At 37.2% G+C, this 19032-nt stretch overlaps 1 protein-coding gene across 1 annotated transcript in view; it reads left to right on the top strand.

Annotated features, from left to right (window-relative positions):
* Positions 1–4522: 4522 nt before the first annotated feature.
* Positions 4523–19032, top strand: part of gabrb4 (gamma-aminobutyric acid type A receptor subunit beta4) — a 57657-nt gene continuing 43147 nt past the window's right edge. Inside the window, exons 1-2 of the mRNA XM_087806657.1 lie at positions 4523–5906; positions 9108–9199. Of these exons, the coding sequence (XP_087662783.1) occupies positions 5830–5906; positions 9108–9199 (169 nt within the window). The 5' untranslated portion in view covers positions 4523–5829. The remainder of the gene's footprint in view (positions 5907–9107; positions 9200–19032) is intronic.

The following is a 19032-nucleotide window of genomic DNA, read 5'->3' as shown; positions in this document are numbered from 1 at the left end:
CCTTTTAAACTAGATTGTCTACAGTTGTTTGTTTTTTTTTGGAATAACTACGTACGTTCTTGCAACAAAAGAGACATGAAAAAAATCGTTGAGTCTTCCGAAAAACAAACAAAACACAAGAAAAAAGCCTAAGAGATAATAAAGAAAAACAGATGTCGAGCTGTGGTAAGACGAGATGTTTACGCGGGGAACACAATCGAAGACATCTTGTTACTGTATGAAGACTAATAGCCAGATTCTAAAAAAAAAAAAAAATAGAAGCGAAAAAAAAGATTGAACTCCTATCACTGGCTCATTAAGCAAATATGATGATATCGTCCTACGTACCTGCCTGACACCATGGCGGAGCTTCCCACTCGTTCTCTTTATGACTTCTCTGTGTCTTTGTGATAAGCACTGATGGTCCTCTAATCTTGTAACGTCAGGTAGCGGTGAGCTTGCTCATCAATTAAAACATCACACTTGTGGGTTGGATCCCAAAAGGAATTACTTGGAGGGGTGCGGGGGGGGAGGAAGAATCATCAAGTTTCCAAGCAAATTCAACCACGTACAAAAATGTGTTCTCTCTTTCGGCGAAGTGCGTTCGATGCTCGGACTCATTCTGGCCGAATAGGGCCGGCTATGGAGGGTGATGGTCGTGGCCCTAGATTACAAGAATGCCCTTGGTTTGAAGTGTAAGTTGAAAGGTTACGGCCCATAACAGCATCTGACTTGGCCTTGACTCAGCACCTTTTTATGCATGTGTGTGTCTAAGTGTGTGTGTGAATATATAAATATGTATATGTTAGGGTTGGAAAAAAAAAAAGACTTGTTTATCAGCCATATCAATGTGTGTATATATCGTGTATACTGGTTTACGGGACCTTTAGCAAAATCATAAAGCATCTTGCCCGAAGTCTGTATCATATTGTCAATTATTTATTCTCTACTTAATGTGTGCGATTGTGTGTCAATACCATTCATTTTAAATTGAGGGATGAGGAAGTGGGGGGGCGGGTGGGGGCGGCTACCCTTATTGCGTAGTAACAATTATTTAAACAAAACCGTACATAGTTAAAAACATCCGGATCGTGGAATTTTTAAAACACCTTTAGCGCCATTGTTGTCTTTTTTTCTTTTTTTCCATGTGTATACAAGCTGCAAGCAGTCACGCAGCTGTTGCCATGGCAATATCTATCTGTGTGAGCAATTCATTAACCCTTTCATTCAGTGGTAGAAATCGTATATAGAATACAGATTGGAAAAGCTGTGAAAATACTTTTAGTGTAATTATTTTGGATATTATTTTGACGATTTATGAAACGACATTCTTGACCTAATTTTTTCTTTAAAAATGTACATTTCTTTACGTATTAAACTGCTAAAAACAAACTTTTAGAAGTATCTTTACTGCCAACTAGTGGATAATGAACTGTATATTAAAAGGATTTAAATGGAAACAGAAAGAGGCGTAGTGGAGCACATGTGTTGTTTCATATTGATAAACCATTACGAGATTAACCTTGTGCCGGACCTTTGTAAATACTTAATTATTCATCTTCATTGTATCAATAAAACGCCTTGTGGGATTTTACAAATGGAATACGCTTATCGTACCAAAGAGGTTTTGTACTCTTTGGTGAAGAATATATTTGGTTTTAATGTTGATTAATCAGTTTTTTTTTCTAATTAAGGATCTATTTGTTTTGTCTTTATACAAGTTAAATACACAATAATAATAATATTACATATGTTGGATTATACAAGTTTCATACATGTAGTAAAGTTATGCTGTTTTTATTAATGTTGTTTTTGCATCGTGGGTAATTGATTGGACAAAAGGTCATTGGATGTTGTTCAGGAATCTTTTAAGGAGATCTTAAGCGGAAAACGGTATAAAAAGGACACATAATGAAAGATGTTTTTATTAATAATATTGAAAAATCTCCAATAAAAAACATGTCGGACACACATACAGTATTAGAATATATTATCTATTATATTATTCTAATGCTCTTATATTTATCTCTTTTTCTCAAGTTTTTGGTGATATTTGAAAAAAAAATGTTGTAGCCAAAAGTCCACATTTCAGTGTCAAGAGGCTATTTTTTTTTTTTCTGATGATCGGCTGATGAAGCTTCATGAAACGGTGTCATACTGTTTGGAGGTCAGTATGTGGCGCTATCAATTTAAAAATGATGTGATTTCTCATTATGATGGCTGTTCAAAGCGAAAGAAAAGATTTGCAGACACCGCCATCTTGTGGGCTTTGGAAATAATGACACTGCTTCATGAAGCTTCATCAGACCATCACTACTGTGTTAGCCACTATGTCCATAGGATATCGATATTTATATATATTGAGGCAAAAAAGGCTAGAAACGTCTTTTGCTGACACTGTTCATTTTTATGGAATAGACAAACACAAGATGGCTTCATTTTAAGTCTTAAAGACCAAAACTGTAGAATTTAAAATACTGTTTCTGGCGCCCTCTAGTGTTGGAATAGTGAGACTGAATTGTTGTCATGGATTAGTTAAAAACATTGAGGTAAAGTGCTTTTGCTCCGTCGTTTTTTTTTTGTTTTATCTTCTTGGAAATGAAATGTACTTTGTCTCACATGGACACACATAAGGTGTCAAGACCGGTCACCCAGAAAAAATCAGTCTTTTAACAGCTTGTTCAAGCTGAAAATATTACTGGAAATGTGGAAATAGTGATATTAATAGTAATGCAGAACATTTTTTTTTTAATTTACTGTTGTTTTTGTTATCACGCAATGTGGGCGACTAAATGAGCCAAAAATTCCTAGTAAGTCCAGAAAATAAGCCCCTGTATTGGTGGTTCAACTGTCCGCTTCATTGAGCACATTATTTGTGTTTAACAGTTATTATACAAATGTTTTTTTTTTATTTAGTGTCTCAGGGAATTTAAGAAAAACACTTATTTATTGGTTGTTCTCCACACCCTTACTGTCTCTGGTCAATAAACTTCTCAAGTTTAAAGATGACCCTGATAATAGCCATGAATTAATGTTTATATATATATGTGTGTGTGTGAGATTTTCGCTGTATCATTCCAGCTGTGTGAAGTATCTGAGAAGCGATGCAGACAAAGTGGATGAATTCCTGTGTCGGGAAGGTTGTGCTGCAGCTCGGCTTCAACAAGCGAACGCTGCGCTTTGATTGGACTCCACGCCGTAGCGTAGCAACTATTGCCTGGTAGCCTGTTTCAAGGTAGTGCTTCAGAGCCGTGAGCCTCGTGTTTTTGATGCCTCCTCTCTCATCACTGCAGTCAATGAGGGGCCGGGATGTCGTTTTTTTTTTCTCCAGTGAAACCTTTATTTTCACATATAGGCGCCGTTGCTTTCTTTGACCCCGTCTGAAGAAGCCGATCATGTTCAAACAGTCCACCGTTTGGATTTGACAAGATTCGCTTTTTTGATTCTACGCCAGCTTGGTGTTTGTGGTCTGACTCGCCTGTGACCTCGCAAGACCTTTTCAATGATGTCAGACAATCTTGAGTCCTACTCAGGATTTAAATGAGGTTTTCTCATCTGAAAGCGCAAAATTCAACATGTATATTTATACTTTTTGAGAATTTCTGTTGGAAATGTGTGGATTATTATTGGGAAAACAATTGACTTGAGGCAACAATGTATTAACCATGTGCTGCTATTTATATCTGAGGGAACCCACTAACATACATGTATATAAAGTAACAAACTTCATATTCGAGATTGATTGTATTCCTATTTTATTTAATTTTAACAAGCTATATTGTGTTGCGCACGGAAACACTGGTGAGACATCTGGCCACTAAGTCCTTATGTTACACAATATTATTTATTTTATTGTTATTAATAACTATATATAAAATAGGGGTGAATAGTGGATAGCGTCTCACAGAAAAAAGGTTCCTGGTTCCAATTTTGGAACATCAACATGTGGACTTTCTTTGTGGAGTTTGTATGTTCTCCACATTCTCGTGTGAGTTTAAATCACTCCAATTTCCTCCAACAGTCCAAAAAACATACATGGGTTTATTGCTAACTTTTAACAAGATTGTATCATGAGTAATAAAAGTAAGACCTATAGCAACTCATAGAATTTCTAATTTAACACAATATAATAAATTATACTTTTTTTTTTGTTTTGTTTTAAAACAGATAATCACAAAAAAACAAACAATAATTTAAGAGAATGATAAAATATAATTATATATAATTCTTATGCAACTTGTATCGGCAGCTTTTACATGAATTCTACTACTGTCAATCTACAATAATAATAATATGGGGAAAACATGTTGTTATATATATATATATACACACACACACAAACACACACATCATTGTTGATGATGATGAGGATAAGGGACAATGATGATAAAGCAAAAGTGTGTGATGGTCACCCCCTCAAGTTCCCCCCCTCTAGCCGACACGCCACATTTCCTCCCCATCATGCATTATTGTAAATGGCTCTGCCTCCTCTTTTTTTTTTTTTTTCTTTTTTCCCTGGCAGAGCAGGAATGCTTCCATGCTCCATGGTTCCTGTCTCCTTTTGTCCCACCGGTGGTGACAACGCTGCTCCTTTAAGCGAGCCTTTGCGCAGAATCTTCGAATCACCACAACTGCATCGGTGCCGGATGAGGTTGCCTAGCAACTGGACGGCACAGCATCCCCGAAGAAAACCTCTTATCCCTTGTATAAAGCTGGTGTGATTTCTTCAATTTTGGTGTTTTGTTTATTTTTTATTTTTGGAAGGGGGTGGGGGGTGCAGCGGGAATATTTTGGAATTAAAAAATCTGAACGTGTGTGTGAGAGGGGAAATAGAGGGATTTTATGGGAAACACAGGTTGATAGACGTGTTGGCATTCAAAGGAATGTAAGCGATCTGTCATAACATCCACATAATTTCGGGGTTACTGCTGGAAATTCTGTCGGTATTGTGAGGAGTCGCTCCTCCCGTTGGATCCAGTGTAACCGGAGCGCAGCGTAATTACGCGTCATTTATGGCTTGAACAGAGGATGCGGGAGGACTTTCCACACTCCAGCTTTTGATTTACACAAGACAAAAAAAGGAAACAGTGACACTGGCGAATCCGGGTCCGTCCATATTCTTCTCCAGCTAATTTTTTTTTCTTTCTCTCTCCAGCCAGAAGAGGAGTGATATCGGCTGCTGTGACGTCTGCATCAGATATCAGCCAGCGCTTTTTTTCCAATGTGCATTTTCCCCTCAGCGACCGAGCGCTGATTTACATCATCAGCAGGAGCGACTTAAAGGGGGGAAAATAAAGGATTTAAGATTTTAATTTTTTTTTTTTTTTTACACACCCTTCAGAACGTGTACCGGCAGCTGAGACAAACATCAGCGAGGAGCGAGGGTCTTATTTTTATTTTATTTTATTATTATTGGAGCAGTCTGGAGCCGCGCTGGAACCATGCCTCTTCTGCAGATTTGGACATTTCATCCACCGATCTGAAGGCTGAAGAATCCCCTTCACACATGCCGAGGAAAGACTTGCACCAGTTTCGAAAACTATTGTTTGGAAGCTGCCTTTTTTTTTTTTTTTTGAGCCAACATGTCTGATCTGCTGGTGCTGGTCGAGGGTCTCTGTGACCTGCACGGATTTCCATAGCTCAGGCGGAGCGCTCAACTAAAAAGAAGAAAAAAACATTCGATTATTTAAACCTTATACTTTCTTCAAGATGCCTCAGTTGTAGATTAGTGGACACGTTTTTTTTTATTTTTATTTTTTTTTTGTAGTTGACACTTTTGCGAAGGGAGGGGAGGGGGGCGACCACAGGACTGGTTGGATTAAGAAACAAAAAAAAACAGGATTTGTGGAGATGTTGGGTCGTCAGGAAGATAAAATATGTGGAATTTTCTCAGCTCTGGCGGCTTTGTCCTTCGCATGCTTCGTAAGGTAAGATGGCAACACCTTCGATCATCGGTTGATGTTTTTTAAATAAAGAAAAAAAAAAAAAGAAAAAAAAAAGGGGGTGCTGAGATGTGGCAAATCGCATTACCAGGGGGGTACCCGGGGCCCTAACTCTGAGGGGGGCACCGCGGCCCATCTGCGTGAACCATTAAAACATGCGCGTGCACGGCAACAAGCCTATTTGGAAAGACGCTCCCGATGTCAGGGATTTGTTGGGGCTCGTTCCGGGGGTAACACCTCAGCCAGAGGTTTGAGGGGAGAGGATACAAAAGGAAATCACTGGATCACAAACCTGCTGCTTCATCTTGACAATGTAAAGAAAAACATATATATTTAAATTATTTCTATCCTCATGACATGTCAATCACTGGGGAATTGTACTATAGAAACGTTGAGAATCAATTTGTTTTCATGATTTTTCTGATGATGAATCTCCTCGCTGGCCTTCACCTTCTCCATGTCTGCGGATGCCACAGCTATAGTCTACATTCTAAAAAAAAAAGAAAAAAAGAAGTCATTTAATTCAAACAATCCTCCCCAACAGCTTGGCCCCAACTAAGAGGTCAATCTGAATTTAGGATTACTCACTAAACGTCTCAAAATAATGTATATCCTAAATGTTTTTGACTTGTTTTACTTTACATTTTTTGTTGAAGTGTAACGTTAAACCTTATAACGAAATGTATTAAACCATATATTTAACTGCTGTATAAATCAATTAATTCAATGTTCTTTATTGATAAATTAACTTAACTATATATATATACTTTTATAACAATCATGCTTTAATTTGTATACGTATAATGTTTTGTTTACATTTTTGTCTCAGTTTCACCCCCAACAGTCTTGTTTTCGTCAAAAATATTTACATTATTTCACTCTTACGACCTCAAATGCTTTATTCTTTAATCCTTCTTTATTATTCTAGCTAATAAGTTTTCTGTCACGACTACCTTCAAGTGTACACTGATAATTACGGTCTAATACACTTCCTTCATAATGGACCTATCAGGTGACAAACCCGCAAGTCCTGCGACTGATAAACATCTGCGTTACCTTTGAGCTAATTGAACTGCGCTTCCCCCAGTCTGGCTCCTGACTGCGGCGTCTACCAGGGGACCAATTTAAGAGCCACTTCCTCCATCATATCCAACCCTTGTCCATGCACACAGGGATCGCGCTCGCCTCGTTCAGGTGATGCAGGTCACGCTGCTAATGTTACATTTGTGTGGCAGTTAGACCAGAGGAGACCCTGTCTCTCCATTCCCCAGACGGTCCTTATTTTAAAAATTCCATGTCATGCTAAATTAGCTTAGAACGCAAACATTCTTTAAAACTTTTTATGATTATCCGTAGAGATCAAGACTCAATAGATGCTCAACAACACGTTAAACCATTTCAAGAGTCAACCTGGCTCCACCGTCCCCACAAGGAAGCGGCTAAATCCTCAGTAAGCAAGGCAACCGTACGACAATGATTTCAAGCTCAAATTCTGCTTTTTCTCCTAAACTTTTATTTGCACCTGTTGCTACATGGAAGCTGGGTAACAATGTGACTCAAACACTTCTATTCATCTTTTGCATACTAGCGCAGCGGCTAACGCAAACACAGAGAGGTTGATCTACGTCATATTTTGAGACCGAGGGTTACTTTATTAAAATGGATAGAACTTTTATGTAATAATAATGATGGCAATAATCCCAAAAAAATGTATGTAATATGCATTAAAACCGTTAAAGTAAGGGACTGAACCGGCTTTATTTGTATTGAAAATTATTCATTTGCGAATTTTATATACTTGAAAAAAAGAACATTTAAAAACGGAACTCCATTGTGACCATTTCTATCTTTAGAAAATGCCTATCGGGCGCCATCAGTTGACCCTTGATCTGAATTGTCTGTAGGTGTGAGTGTTTGTTTGTCTTTGTGTGTCCAGCGAGAGGTTGGTGTCAGTCCTATGTGACCCCGTATACGCAGTAATATTCAGGTAGCTGCACCTCAATACAAAGAGATTTGGCAAATTTGAAAAAGCCCTATATGACTTTAAATTGAGATGTCCTGGCAAAAAGTGTTTCTTCCTAGAAACACTTGTCTTTATGATAATGATTATGACCTTAAAATATGATAATTTAGCTCCATGAAAAGTGTCAGAAGCTCTTTAACGAAGACACCCTTTCACGAAAATTGCTGTCTTAAAATAAAGTTTTTCTCTAGGTAAATCTGGATGAAAATGGCTGAAAAAGATGCATCTGTATGTGATTTTGTTCTACTGACAAAAGAAAAAGTCATGATGGTTGTTGACGACGACGTTGAGCTGTCGTGACGGGTCAAAAATTGAATTGATCTTTCAAAATGTTGACTCAAGGAAACAAGTCTCTTAATTCAAATACTGGCAAAGCCCTGCGTCGGAACTCAGTTTACAGTTTTATTTCCTATTTATAGCTTTGAATAATTAGATTGATCCTGATTTCAGAAAATAAAAGCTAGCGTCAACAAAAGTTATTACATTAAAGCAATATATTTAAATCCGTAAACGTCTCAAATAAACTATTTTGCTCGGACCAGAGTATTAGTTATGTCGGTCGTATTGGAAACTGAGCCCTCTTTGAGACTTAAATTTAATTTAGCTTAAACTATATGTATTCTCCCATCTTCAACTTGTAATTTTTTTTATTTTTTAAGTTATGATCATATCAATACAGATATTGATACTAACAGGTACCTTTGAAACAGGCTGTCTTCAGAAGCGGGGCTTGAAAATGCAAAGTTTGTCCAAAAAATGTTATTTCTTTTTAGTTTTTAAAATCATTTAAAAAAGATGTTTGCTGTCATAGTGAGGCTTTCATTTTTTCATTTCTAACAGATTCTTAAGTGGCATTCTGTCAGTACATTTCGAGATAAATTGTGTCATTAATGTATTTTTTCAATACATGACACACTGCATTTTTAAGAACTTGATAGTTTTTTAAGGGGAAATTTGCTTTGCTATTTAGTCTGGTTACTTCCGTTTTTAGTATTTATCCCCGAACATCGGTGATGGAATTTTGAAAAAAACAAAGAAAGGAATTTCTTCACTCCAGCTGAAATTGATTAAAACAAAAAAAACATGCGTCATTGTGAGTTAAATAAGCCAAATATTCCATTTTCATCCGGTTGTACTTAAACTTGTGTCCTTTCTGCTTTCAGCTCCACTGGAAGTTCCGGAATGTCTGTGGCCAAGAGCACCGTGGACAAGTTGCTGAAAGGATATGACATCCGTTTACGGCCTGATTTTGGAGGTATGATTTAAATTTAAAGCTTTGTTCGTGGCTTTTTTATACGCATAAAAAGTATATTTTTTTAATTAAGAAAACTAAATTATGATTAACATTCATCTCAATAATTTGCCTTTATAAGGATTTTTGTGTGGAAATGATTCCACATTCAATAAATATCTAAGAACTAAGAAGAAATTGAGATAATATGACCTTATAATTCAGGGGTGTCAAACTGGTCCAGAAAAGGGCCGAGACGGTGCAGGTTTTTGTTCCAACCAGTCAAGCACACATGAGTTAACCAATCAGGTGTCGGTTTAAACAAGCAACACCTGACTGACAATTAATTGATTACTGTCTTCAGACGCCTGATTGGTTCAACTTTATGTGCTTGACTGGTTGGAACAAAAACCTACACCACCCCGGCCCTTTACTGGACCGGTTTGACACATGTGCCTTATATGAATCGACTTTTATGTATTTGAGTGTTGTATTTTGTGTTTTGTGGAGTTTGAGATGGTGAGAAAACCTTTTGGAAAGGTAAAAACATGGTTAAGAAATGTCTTGTTCGAAGGATGGTTTGGTTTGCGGGTTTGGTTTCAGCAGTTCAGTAGCCCAACAACTGTATCCTTACTTTTCGTGAGGGATCTACAGAACGTTTGTCGTCTAAAGTACTATTTTCTTTCCCGAGTAAGGGGTCAATGGGATAAGAGTAGGAAAAAGAGTCTGGATGTTTGACTCATGTTAACCACATTCACCCGAGATTGATAGTGATCACTAGTGATGGGTTGATGAAGCTTCATGACACAGTGTCTTATTTTTGTTAAAGCTCAGTAGGGGGCGCCCTCAGTTTCTGACATGAGGTTTACAAAAAGACCATAGATTATAAAGGAGACGGTTTCATCTAATGGACTTTGAAATGAACAACACTGACGCTTCATCTTCACTTATTTATTTGTAAATACTATTTATTTATCATTATTTTGTCTTGTTTTAAAAGTCTTAGCCAGTGATTTTAAAAATACTTGATAAATATGTGATAACAAGTCAGTATCGTGTTTACGATTGAGTATAAATATGGTAAAAATTGATTTTTTTACTAATTGTATTGGACTACAAAATTATACACACATTGTAAAGATGCTAAAAGTGGTTTAATTTTTCAGCATTAGATCAGATGAAAACGTCTCAAGGAGCCTGCAATAAAAAACATCAGCCAATGATGTACCATAATAATCACGCTAATCACATTCTCATAATGACGTTTGACACCACAAATCCATTTACTCAGACGGTAGCTTTGGCCCTTGGAGGTTCCTAATCTTCCTCGTGACACGATCTCATCATATCACCTTAAATCAAATAGCTCGTTGTATGTGTCTTAACCATGATTCAGCTTCCATGCTAACATGTGTTTAGATTTTAAACTCTAATGGAAAACCTTTGACGCTGACCACTCACCAAGAAAAAGATCATTTATAGAGATGAAGGAAGACGTTCCGAGGATCGTAGACCATGGTGTTGGAGCATTGGAACAGTGGTGTGCCCCGGCAGTCCGTGTGAACTCTGGCAGGAAAGGGAGAATCCCGAGCAAGAGTGGCTTGTGCTGCACCCTCGGGCCAGGAAGCTGCACTGTAATACATCTTCTGCACTCATGATATTTTCAACATCAGTCAGCGACTTCTCGTCATGACACAAACGCTGACGACACGTATCTCTTCTGGTCTCAACACCGTTTCTTAATTCGGGGACCGATGCCGGGCGGCAAAAAATGAGGTCGCAAACAAACGACATAACACATTTTTAAACATTTTTTATCCATTTAAAGTCGGTTTAAAATAATCCGAAAGCAACAACAGACTCAGATTGATCAGCAATTATGTTTACGTAGTGCTGTTTATTGGCTAGAATCTGGCGATACGACACGTGTCACGATACAGTGACAACAATACGATATATTGTGATACTATATATGTAGTATTTTCCGAGTACTTGACTCTGACGTAGCATTTACAGACCGCATAGCTCTTGGTGAAGTCGTAACCCTTTTCATTTGTTTTGAAACCATACTATGTCCAAACATCAGCCTTAAAAGCTGCTGGAGTGGATTGTATCCTCTCGTCCTCAGTTGTCCTTTAGCTGCCAAAGAGGCAATGACGAAGTTTAATTTCAACGCAATGATGATCAAACACTGTGAATATTTGCATGTTAATTCTAATATAAAAAATACTATTATTTAAACACATTTAATTGAAATATAAACCATAAAATAACTTTGATAAAAAAATAAAGTAAAGAGATTGAATATTTATACAAATTAATAGCGTTATATTGAAGTAGCCATTTTTCTCCCTCACATTTATAAAAACTTTTTTCAACAAAAAGTGAAATGAAAGTAAATTCATCCCTGTTAAAAATGTACATTGACCAAACTATTCTCAACGGGAAGTCTGATTGCGATATTGATCAACAATAATCTCCGTATCTTATCTTATATAAGACAATAGTACATTTTTTATCACCATATCAAAATAAATTGATCTACTTTTGAATTGAGACAATAATCCGACGGACCACATAAAATGACTTGGCGGGTCGCATTTTCCCCTAAGCTATTGGTTTTTAAATGGTTTTACCTGTAATATACTGTACGTTTAACAAAATCTAACCTTATAAATACAGGAAAACTGAGAAAATGTATTTATTGAAACAGATATTGAAGCATGCAAGTGAAGGATCTGAGATTTGAAATACAAACCCGGGTTTTTAAACTGAGCAATAATTACATCATAATAATAATAATAATAATCATCCAAAAGTCCAATTCTCCGTCCTTCAAAGAACAAAGATGAAGGGAATTATTCATCCATCACGTCCAGTGCCTCCCCCTCTGAAGTAGCGGCTATTGTATTAGCCGTTTAAAAAAAAAAAAAAAAAAATAGGGGATGTAATCAACATTAAAATGTACAAGGATTTCCTCAGGTCCAATCACCGTGAGCAACCGAGCGGAACAAAGAGCCAGGAGTCTTCAGCGCTCCTATTAAGGCTCCGCTCAGGAGGAAGGAAGAAGCTCATTGGTGAATCAGCCACTGTGGTAATCAGACCTGGCTCCTCATTACACATGGTAGGCCACGGTGGCGAGCATCTAAAATAAAGTGATAGCACGGCCGACGTTAGCTCCGGCGTGTCTGGCGCTAAAGACTTGCGTGAAGCTGAACCACGAGGCTAAAGTATTAGCCGTAAATACATGTTATGTTTTGAATCTTAAGGCGGGTAGGCAGATTTAAAATTAACGTGTGTGTCTATAAGAACATTTTCTCAAATGACCATTTAATTAAGGATATTTGCACCCATTTTTAAGTGTTTTCAGGTGAATATTTAGAAAGCTATGGATTGCTAAAATAATGTAAATGATCATTTTGCAATTTTTTTTCTGTATCAAGAAAATTATTACTCTATACACCACCATCGATCTGATTTATTAAAGGTTTTTATATATGTATATACAGTATATATTAGCTTTATATATATATATATATGCAGCAACTGGCTGAAATACCTGGTGTTACCTGGGTAATTTAGGTACGCAGGTTCTAGTAAAGGTCTAAATAAAATGAATTAAACTAATTTTTATATCAATGAAAAATATATAAATGACAAAGGATGATATAAAAACAAAACAAAATTGTGAACCTATTTACCCAAAAAAGCAAGTTCAAATTTATACAATTATACAGTTGGCAAAATGAGATGGAAATCATTTTTATTTAATATGTATTGAATTTAAATAAGATGTTATTGTAATTGAAAATAAGCCTTGATTGACAAAAGGTTACATTTTGGAAAACTTGCTTCATAAGTAAGTAAGTAAGTAACATTTGTAGAGCGCTTTTCCCAACAAGTACGTAATAAATACAGCTTAAATTTAATCAAAATTGAATGTATTAGGATTTTCATGGGACTCTTCTTCCCTCTTTCTCTTGACCTGATAAAGTGACAAACTGGATATTTTATTTATACTTTCTTTTCCATTTTATTTATGTTAATTTCATGACTCAATCACTTCTAAATAATACATTTTTATACGCCTCATATGCTTGTGTCTCTCTCTCTAAAATAATAAAAGGTGAATCAAGATCCCTTCGCGACAGGAGCGCGTCTTCTAAAAAGTCAAGGTAAAATGACGGCGTGAACTAACGAATGAAAGCACATTACGTAGGCATATGGTTCCTCTGACTCGTGACCTCTGTGTGTGTCAGCACAGCGGGTCGTAACACTGTATAATGATGTGGTATCCATAAAAGTGATGACCCATAAAATGTGTATGCATTTATTGAATGATAAAATACATGACCCAGCTAAACCACACATTAAATAATTGCTCATTGGTGATACTACAAATATGCTTCTTTAACCTTGTAGCAAAGAAATTAAGTCCACACACACACACTCTCTCACACACACACACACACACACACTCACACACATATATACGGCAACATTTTCAATCTAAACTAGGAGGAGTTCTTTGACACACTCTGAAATTATCACTGGGAGAATATGATGAGGAAAGTTTTTGGAGGATATGTACGTAAGACTTTTTATGACCTTCCGATGGTTACAGAACGATGCAATATTTATGTGTTTAACCTTCTGAGAATATCACTAAATAAAAGCCAATATATGAATTAATCAACTTTTTAGTCACATCTTTTCTTGGCACTTAAAAATACCATTATCATAACGTTGGATATTTGGGGCTGAACCAAGAATTGAGGGTGAATTACCAAGACTAACTCCCAAAAAATCTAAAAATCTGTATAAATATACAGTATTTGATCAATTTGGTTAATTTGGGTTTAACTGGGTTTATTCATTAACAGATGATGTTATTTAAGGCCGTTCTTGGAATAAAAAACAAGACGGTATCACTTTCTATAATAAAATGTACCTTCAACGAGTAGTTGCATTGATACATAAAAGTTGAGATATTTTGATCACACCTGACTCATAGTGAAGTTAAACATGTTTCACAGAACAAAATCTAATTTAATATAAACAACAACTGTGTAGAAAAAAGCCAAAACATCCTCCCTGCACGATGCTGAGTGCACACAAACACACACAAACGCACACACACACACACACAGTGAAATGTGATTGCAGAAAACTGCAGGTTGCACCACATGCAACTTTAAAGGGGAAGATCACTCAGTGGGGGATTGGAGCTCTTTAACTGATTAAAGAACACATTTGTCTTGCTCTCTTTGTCACATATAAGCCGCAGAACCAACTTGGATTACTGATTAACTTTCCAGATTTGTTTGCTGTCAACCCCCCCGACTCACTTATCCAGCGACGTCAACTCTTCAGCCGTCCCAGTCAGCAGTTGAATTCATTACGGAATTTGAGGCGTCAAGCGCTGGATCCGACTAGGACTCTCCACAGTGGAGCGATAACATTTTCAGTGGATGATGCAGCAGCTACGGTGTTAGTCATCGGGTTTCTAATGCGGAGGTTTTCTCACACAACAGCGGATGCTTGCTTCTGGGAAGATCCTTTCCTTCCGACTGACACATTGGAATGGCCAAGTTCTATGTCGTCATACAGTTATTCTCACGTCCTCCTGTTTTTTTTTTCCCTGTAATTCATGAGTTACTATTCCCAAGAATCTTTATCTACGTAGACTAGTGGAACAGTCAGAGTATAGGATGCTGGCTTAATGTAGCTTCTAGCAGATTAAGAAAAAGCTTAACTTTTCTTCAATAATATGGATTTTATTTGATTATAAATCATCTAAAATCCCTACTTAGATATGAATATAACCAGAAATGGGATCTATTCCACACCTGAACATGTTATTAAAACTATTTAGTTGTTTTTGCTGAAAGTTTTTCAACCGTTAGTACTTAAGACGGTTGTTGCCTCAGCCAAGGATTTTATGCTTTTGTCAGTTTGTCGGTCTGCAAAGAAACTGGAAAACTTTACATTCCGTGAAGTATTATGTTGTGTTTATGTAGATTTTGAAGGTGTTGTCGATGACACTTCTATGGCCTCAATGCGCTGCTGCGTTCAAAAAGTAAAAGTGCAAAAAAAAACCAATAATACACTAAAATAAATCAACTTTTTTGGCTTATGGGACAATATATGTTGTTTTTATTTATTATAAATGCCTTACGTTAAAACCCAATTTTGATAGATTACAGGTTTCTTTTTTGAGTAAACTTTACTGAAACAAGCTTCTTGACTTGTCAAGTGTCACAGGTGAATTTTACTTCAGTGATAATGCGTTTTTTTTCAAAACGAAACACAATTCAGACAATCATAATCAATGGAACAGAAAATAAAATTAATCTTCTAGCCGAATAAGAAAAAAAACGTGTATGGCCTCAATGTGCTGCTGTGAAAAAAAAAGGGAAAAGGGCAAAAAAAACAACCTATAAAGCACTAAAATAAATTAACTTTTTTGGCTTTTGGGACAAATATCGGTTTTATGTCACGGACCGACCTTCAAAAAAAACCCAGTAAAACTCAATTTCAATAGTTGACTGGTTTATTTTTCGAGTAAACTTTACTTAAAAGTAACTAATATTATTTCAGATTTAACGCTTCTTTTTTTCATAACGAAACACAATTCAGTTGTTCATAATCAATAGAACAGACATTATATTAAATATTTTTTCGAATGCCCCACAGACTGGTAGATTGGGAACCACTATCTTATGGCACTAGGACAAGATATGAGATCTCCGCGTTGTTGCAGAGCCAAATCTCTTTCTTTTTTTAAAAATTACCGTAAATGTTTTTCATAATTTTTTGTGATCCATTAGAATAATGCATTTTAATTGAGACCCTTGGCCGACAGTGCCTCACGAAAACCAACAACCAAATTTCTTCCCTGAGGTTGCTGTTAGGATTCGTCATAGGCCAAGGATAGGGAACACCCAAGGTCAGTAGTGAAAAAGATAAAATCTCTTCTTTAACATTCCTTGAAAACATCAGAAAGTGCTCGTCCTAGAATCATCCTCACAATATGGCAACCGGTCGAAGGGGCTCCAGGAAAGACAGTGATTGGAAGATACTGAAAAGGTGAATCGATCGCTGCTGACGACAGGTCAGAAGGACAGTCGGACGACAACAGGGTTGTAACCATGGTCACCACTACAAAAGACCATTATGAGGCTGGATATAAGGTAGTCATTACAATCCGCCCGTAATGGTTCCGACCGAAAGGAGCATTAGCGTACATTTCACTGTTTTAACGACTGGAGACATTAAAGGCATCGGTTGGATCACATCGACTCCAGACTCCTTGAAGAACGCCGCAGAACCAACACCTGGTCTTCGGCTTCAGGCTCCACGTTTGGTTCCTCGTCTCGGATGCATCGTCACCTGCTTGGAGCTTCAGTTTGTGGCCCGGGCTTTCTCAATCTCATTCCTCATAGACAGCAATGAGTCCCAGCTGTGGCTTGATCTTGTTTGTAATGGAAAAGCAGTAAATGTAGCTGTGAAACTGCAGATCAGCTGCAGACTGGTGGAGAGAATAGACACTTAATTGACCGGATAGGAAGAAGGGAGTCTGTAGACGCAGGACTAAGAGCCCGAGCTAGTGTGGGTTTATTTTCACTTTCTGTCTGTGCGGTGATCCGGGGTTTGCTACGACTATTTTTTTAAAAACCTAGTGTCAAGCATGTCAACCTTTAAATTTAGGTATTAGGTCGGAATAGAACCAAAAAAAAATCCTAAATCCACAAGAGGTTTTCAATTTAACTTCTTTACCAATACTCGTATGTACTAATAATAGTTTTAATTTTTGATGTTGGTTTAGTCCAGTGGTCCCCAACCACCGGGTCGGGGTGGGGTACCATAATGCATTGGATCTCGGGGGGCACAGACGTTTGGTTTCTTCCGGTTTCCTCCACAGTCCAAAAACATACAGAGGTTGATTGGGAACTTGGGGTAATTGTCCGTAGGATTGAGTGTGTGTGTGTGAATGGTTGTGTGTCTTTGTGTGTCCTGCGATTGACTGGCGTCCTGTCCAGGGTGTCCCTCGCCTCTCACCCGTAAAAACTGGGATAGGCTCCAGCCCCACAAACTCTCATAAGGAATTAAGTGACAAAAAATGAATAGGATTTCTAGGAAATAGCATTTGATGACACTTGTTTCAGGTTAAATAAAAATGAAAAGAGTCTGTATACTAGTTAAAATTTATAAAATAGAGACTCTATGGTAACGGTGAGATGTATTTTTCACGCACTTTTACAGCTAGTCATGCTATTTTTTTGTTGCTTTTTTCTGTTTTCATTGGAAGTCCAATCCGTGAAAATGATGCTGACAAAGCACCGGTTCTATGGTTAATATAAAAGTTGGGTACCATTGGTTAAGTTTATGTCTCTTATAAAAAAACACAGGTTATAATACGACTAATAATGTTTTTAGCTCATGACAAAACAAAAAAACAGTGCCACCACAACAAATGCCTGTGTTGCACTGGCAATACAAGTTTCTGATTCTGATTCTAAATAAATAATGACAACAAATTTGTTCACCATATTTTTTTTATCATAGCAGGGATTGTGGATAAAGAGTTTGTACCAGCAGCTGCAAGTAGACACAATAAGTATGAATGTTAAGGAGAAAATAACAGAGTATTTAAAAACATAAGTGAAAACAAAACTTAAGATAAGGCAATATATCTTTGCACTTTAGTTTGTGTAATCCAATAATCAGGTCTAGTAATATCTAGTCCAAAATAAGATTAGACACTTGAATGACTTGTTGACCTGATGGCCTTATAAACAAGTGTTGGCTCCATTATGACAACAAACAAGAGCATGTTAATGTGGTGTTTTTAATTCTGCAGTTGGTCTTAAAGGACCAATGACACCTCAGAACCCCAACAGAACGCTTGTCACGGGTTGATAAAGCTTGTTCTATTTTAAGCTAGTTTTTGGGGGATTTTAATAAAATGTCTTCAAAAGCAATTCATTATACTTGGAGGGAGAGTCTTATGGTAGACTTTGATATTAAATAAACTGATTCACGAAGCTTCATTTAGCCATGACTCCAGAACCTAGGCATGTTTACTTCTTCTCACTTTGAGTGTTTCATTAGAGATGGTCTGATGAGGCTTCATGAAACAGTGCCATGTCGTTTAGTGATCTGTAGGTGGCGCCATCAGTTTAAAAATGATGTGATATTTCATTAGAAAAGTTGTTCAAACAAAGGAAAATAGTGCAGAGACCGCCATTTAGTGGGCTTTGAAAATAATGACACTGATTCATGAAGCTTCATCACACCACCACTACGTTTCATAAAGGATCCACCAGTGGTGACTGGCCCATAGAGGGCGCCACCCTCCGAACGATTTGGCTTTGTTTTCTAATGGAAATTATTATTTATTAGCTTGAAAATATTAAGTGAGGATTTTTGTATGTTTGTAAGAGCCTTCAAACTGATGAAACTATATCTGTGTTGATATACGTTCGTATTATAATCTCGGTTTGGGGCGTCATTCGTCATATACAGGGGGCGCTTTTCGAGGAGCCCATCAGTGACGTCGCGTTTTCAACCTCCACGCCGCAAAAGTAACAGAGAACCATGGTCTCTGACCATGGTTTCTGGGGCGTTGGAAAAAAGCGACCTAATTGTTGCAACGCCAAATGTTCACAACGTGTCAGTAGCCAGGTTAGCTCAGTTGGTCGCAAGTGCTATTTTTGAACTTCCATGACATCGGTTTTCGCTGGTTCGATTCCTGATTTGAAGGTTTTTTAAATTGTCGGTATGTCTGTTTGTGACATAGGGACATAGGACAGATCGTTTTACTTTAGTTAGTTACTTAGTTAGTTAGTCATTAG

Source organism: Callionymus lyra, chromosome 14 (assembly GCF_982586985.1).
Source record: "Callionymus lyra chromosome 14, fCalLyr1.hap1.1, whole genome shotgun sequence".
NCBI lineage: Eukaryota > Metazoa > Chordata > Actinopteri > Syngnathiformes > Callionymidae > Callionymus > Callionymus lyra.
Note: the sequence above shows the minus strand (reverse complement) of the source record. Positions and strands in the feature narration are given on the sequence as shown.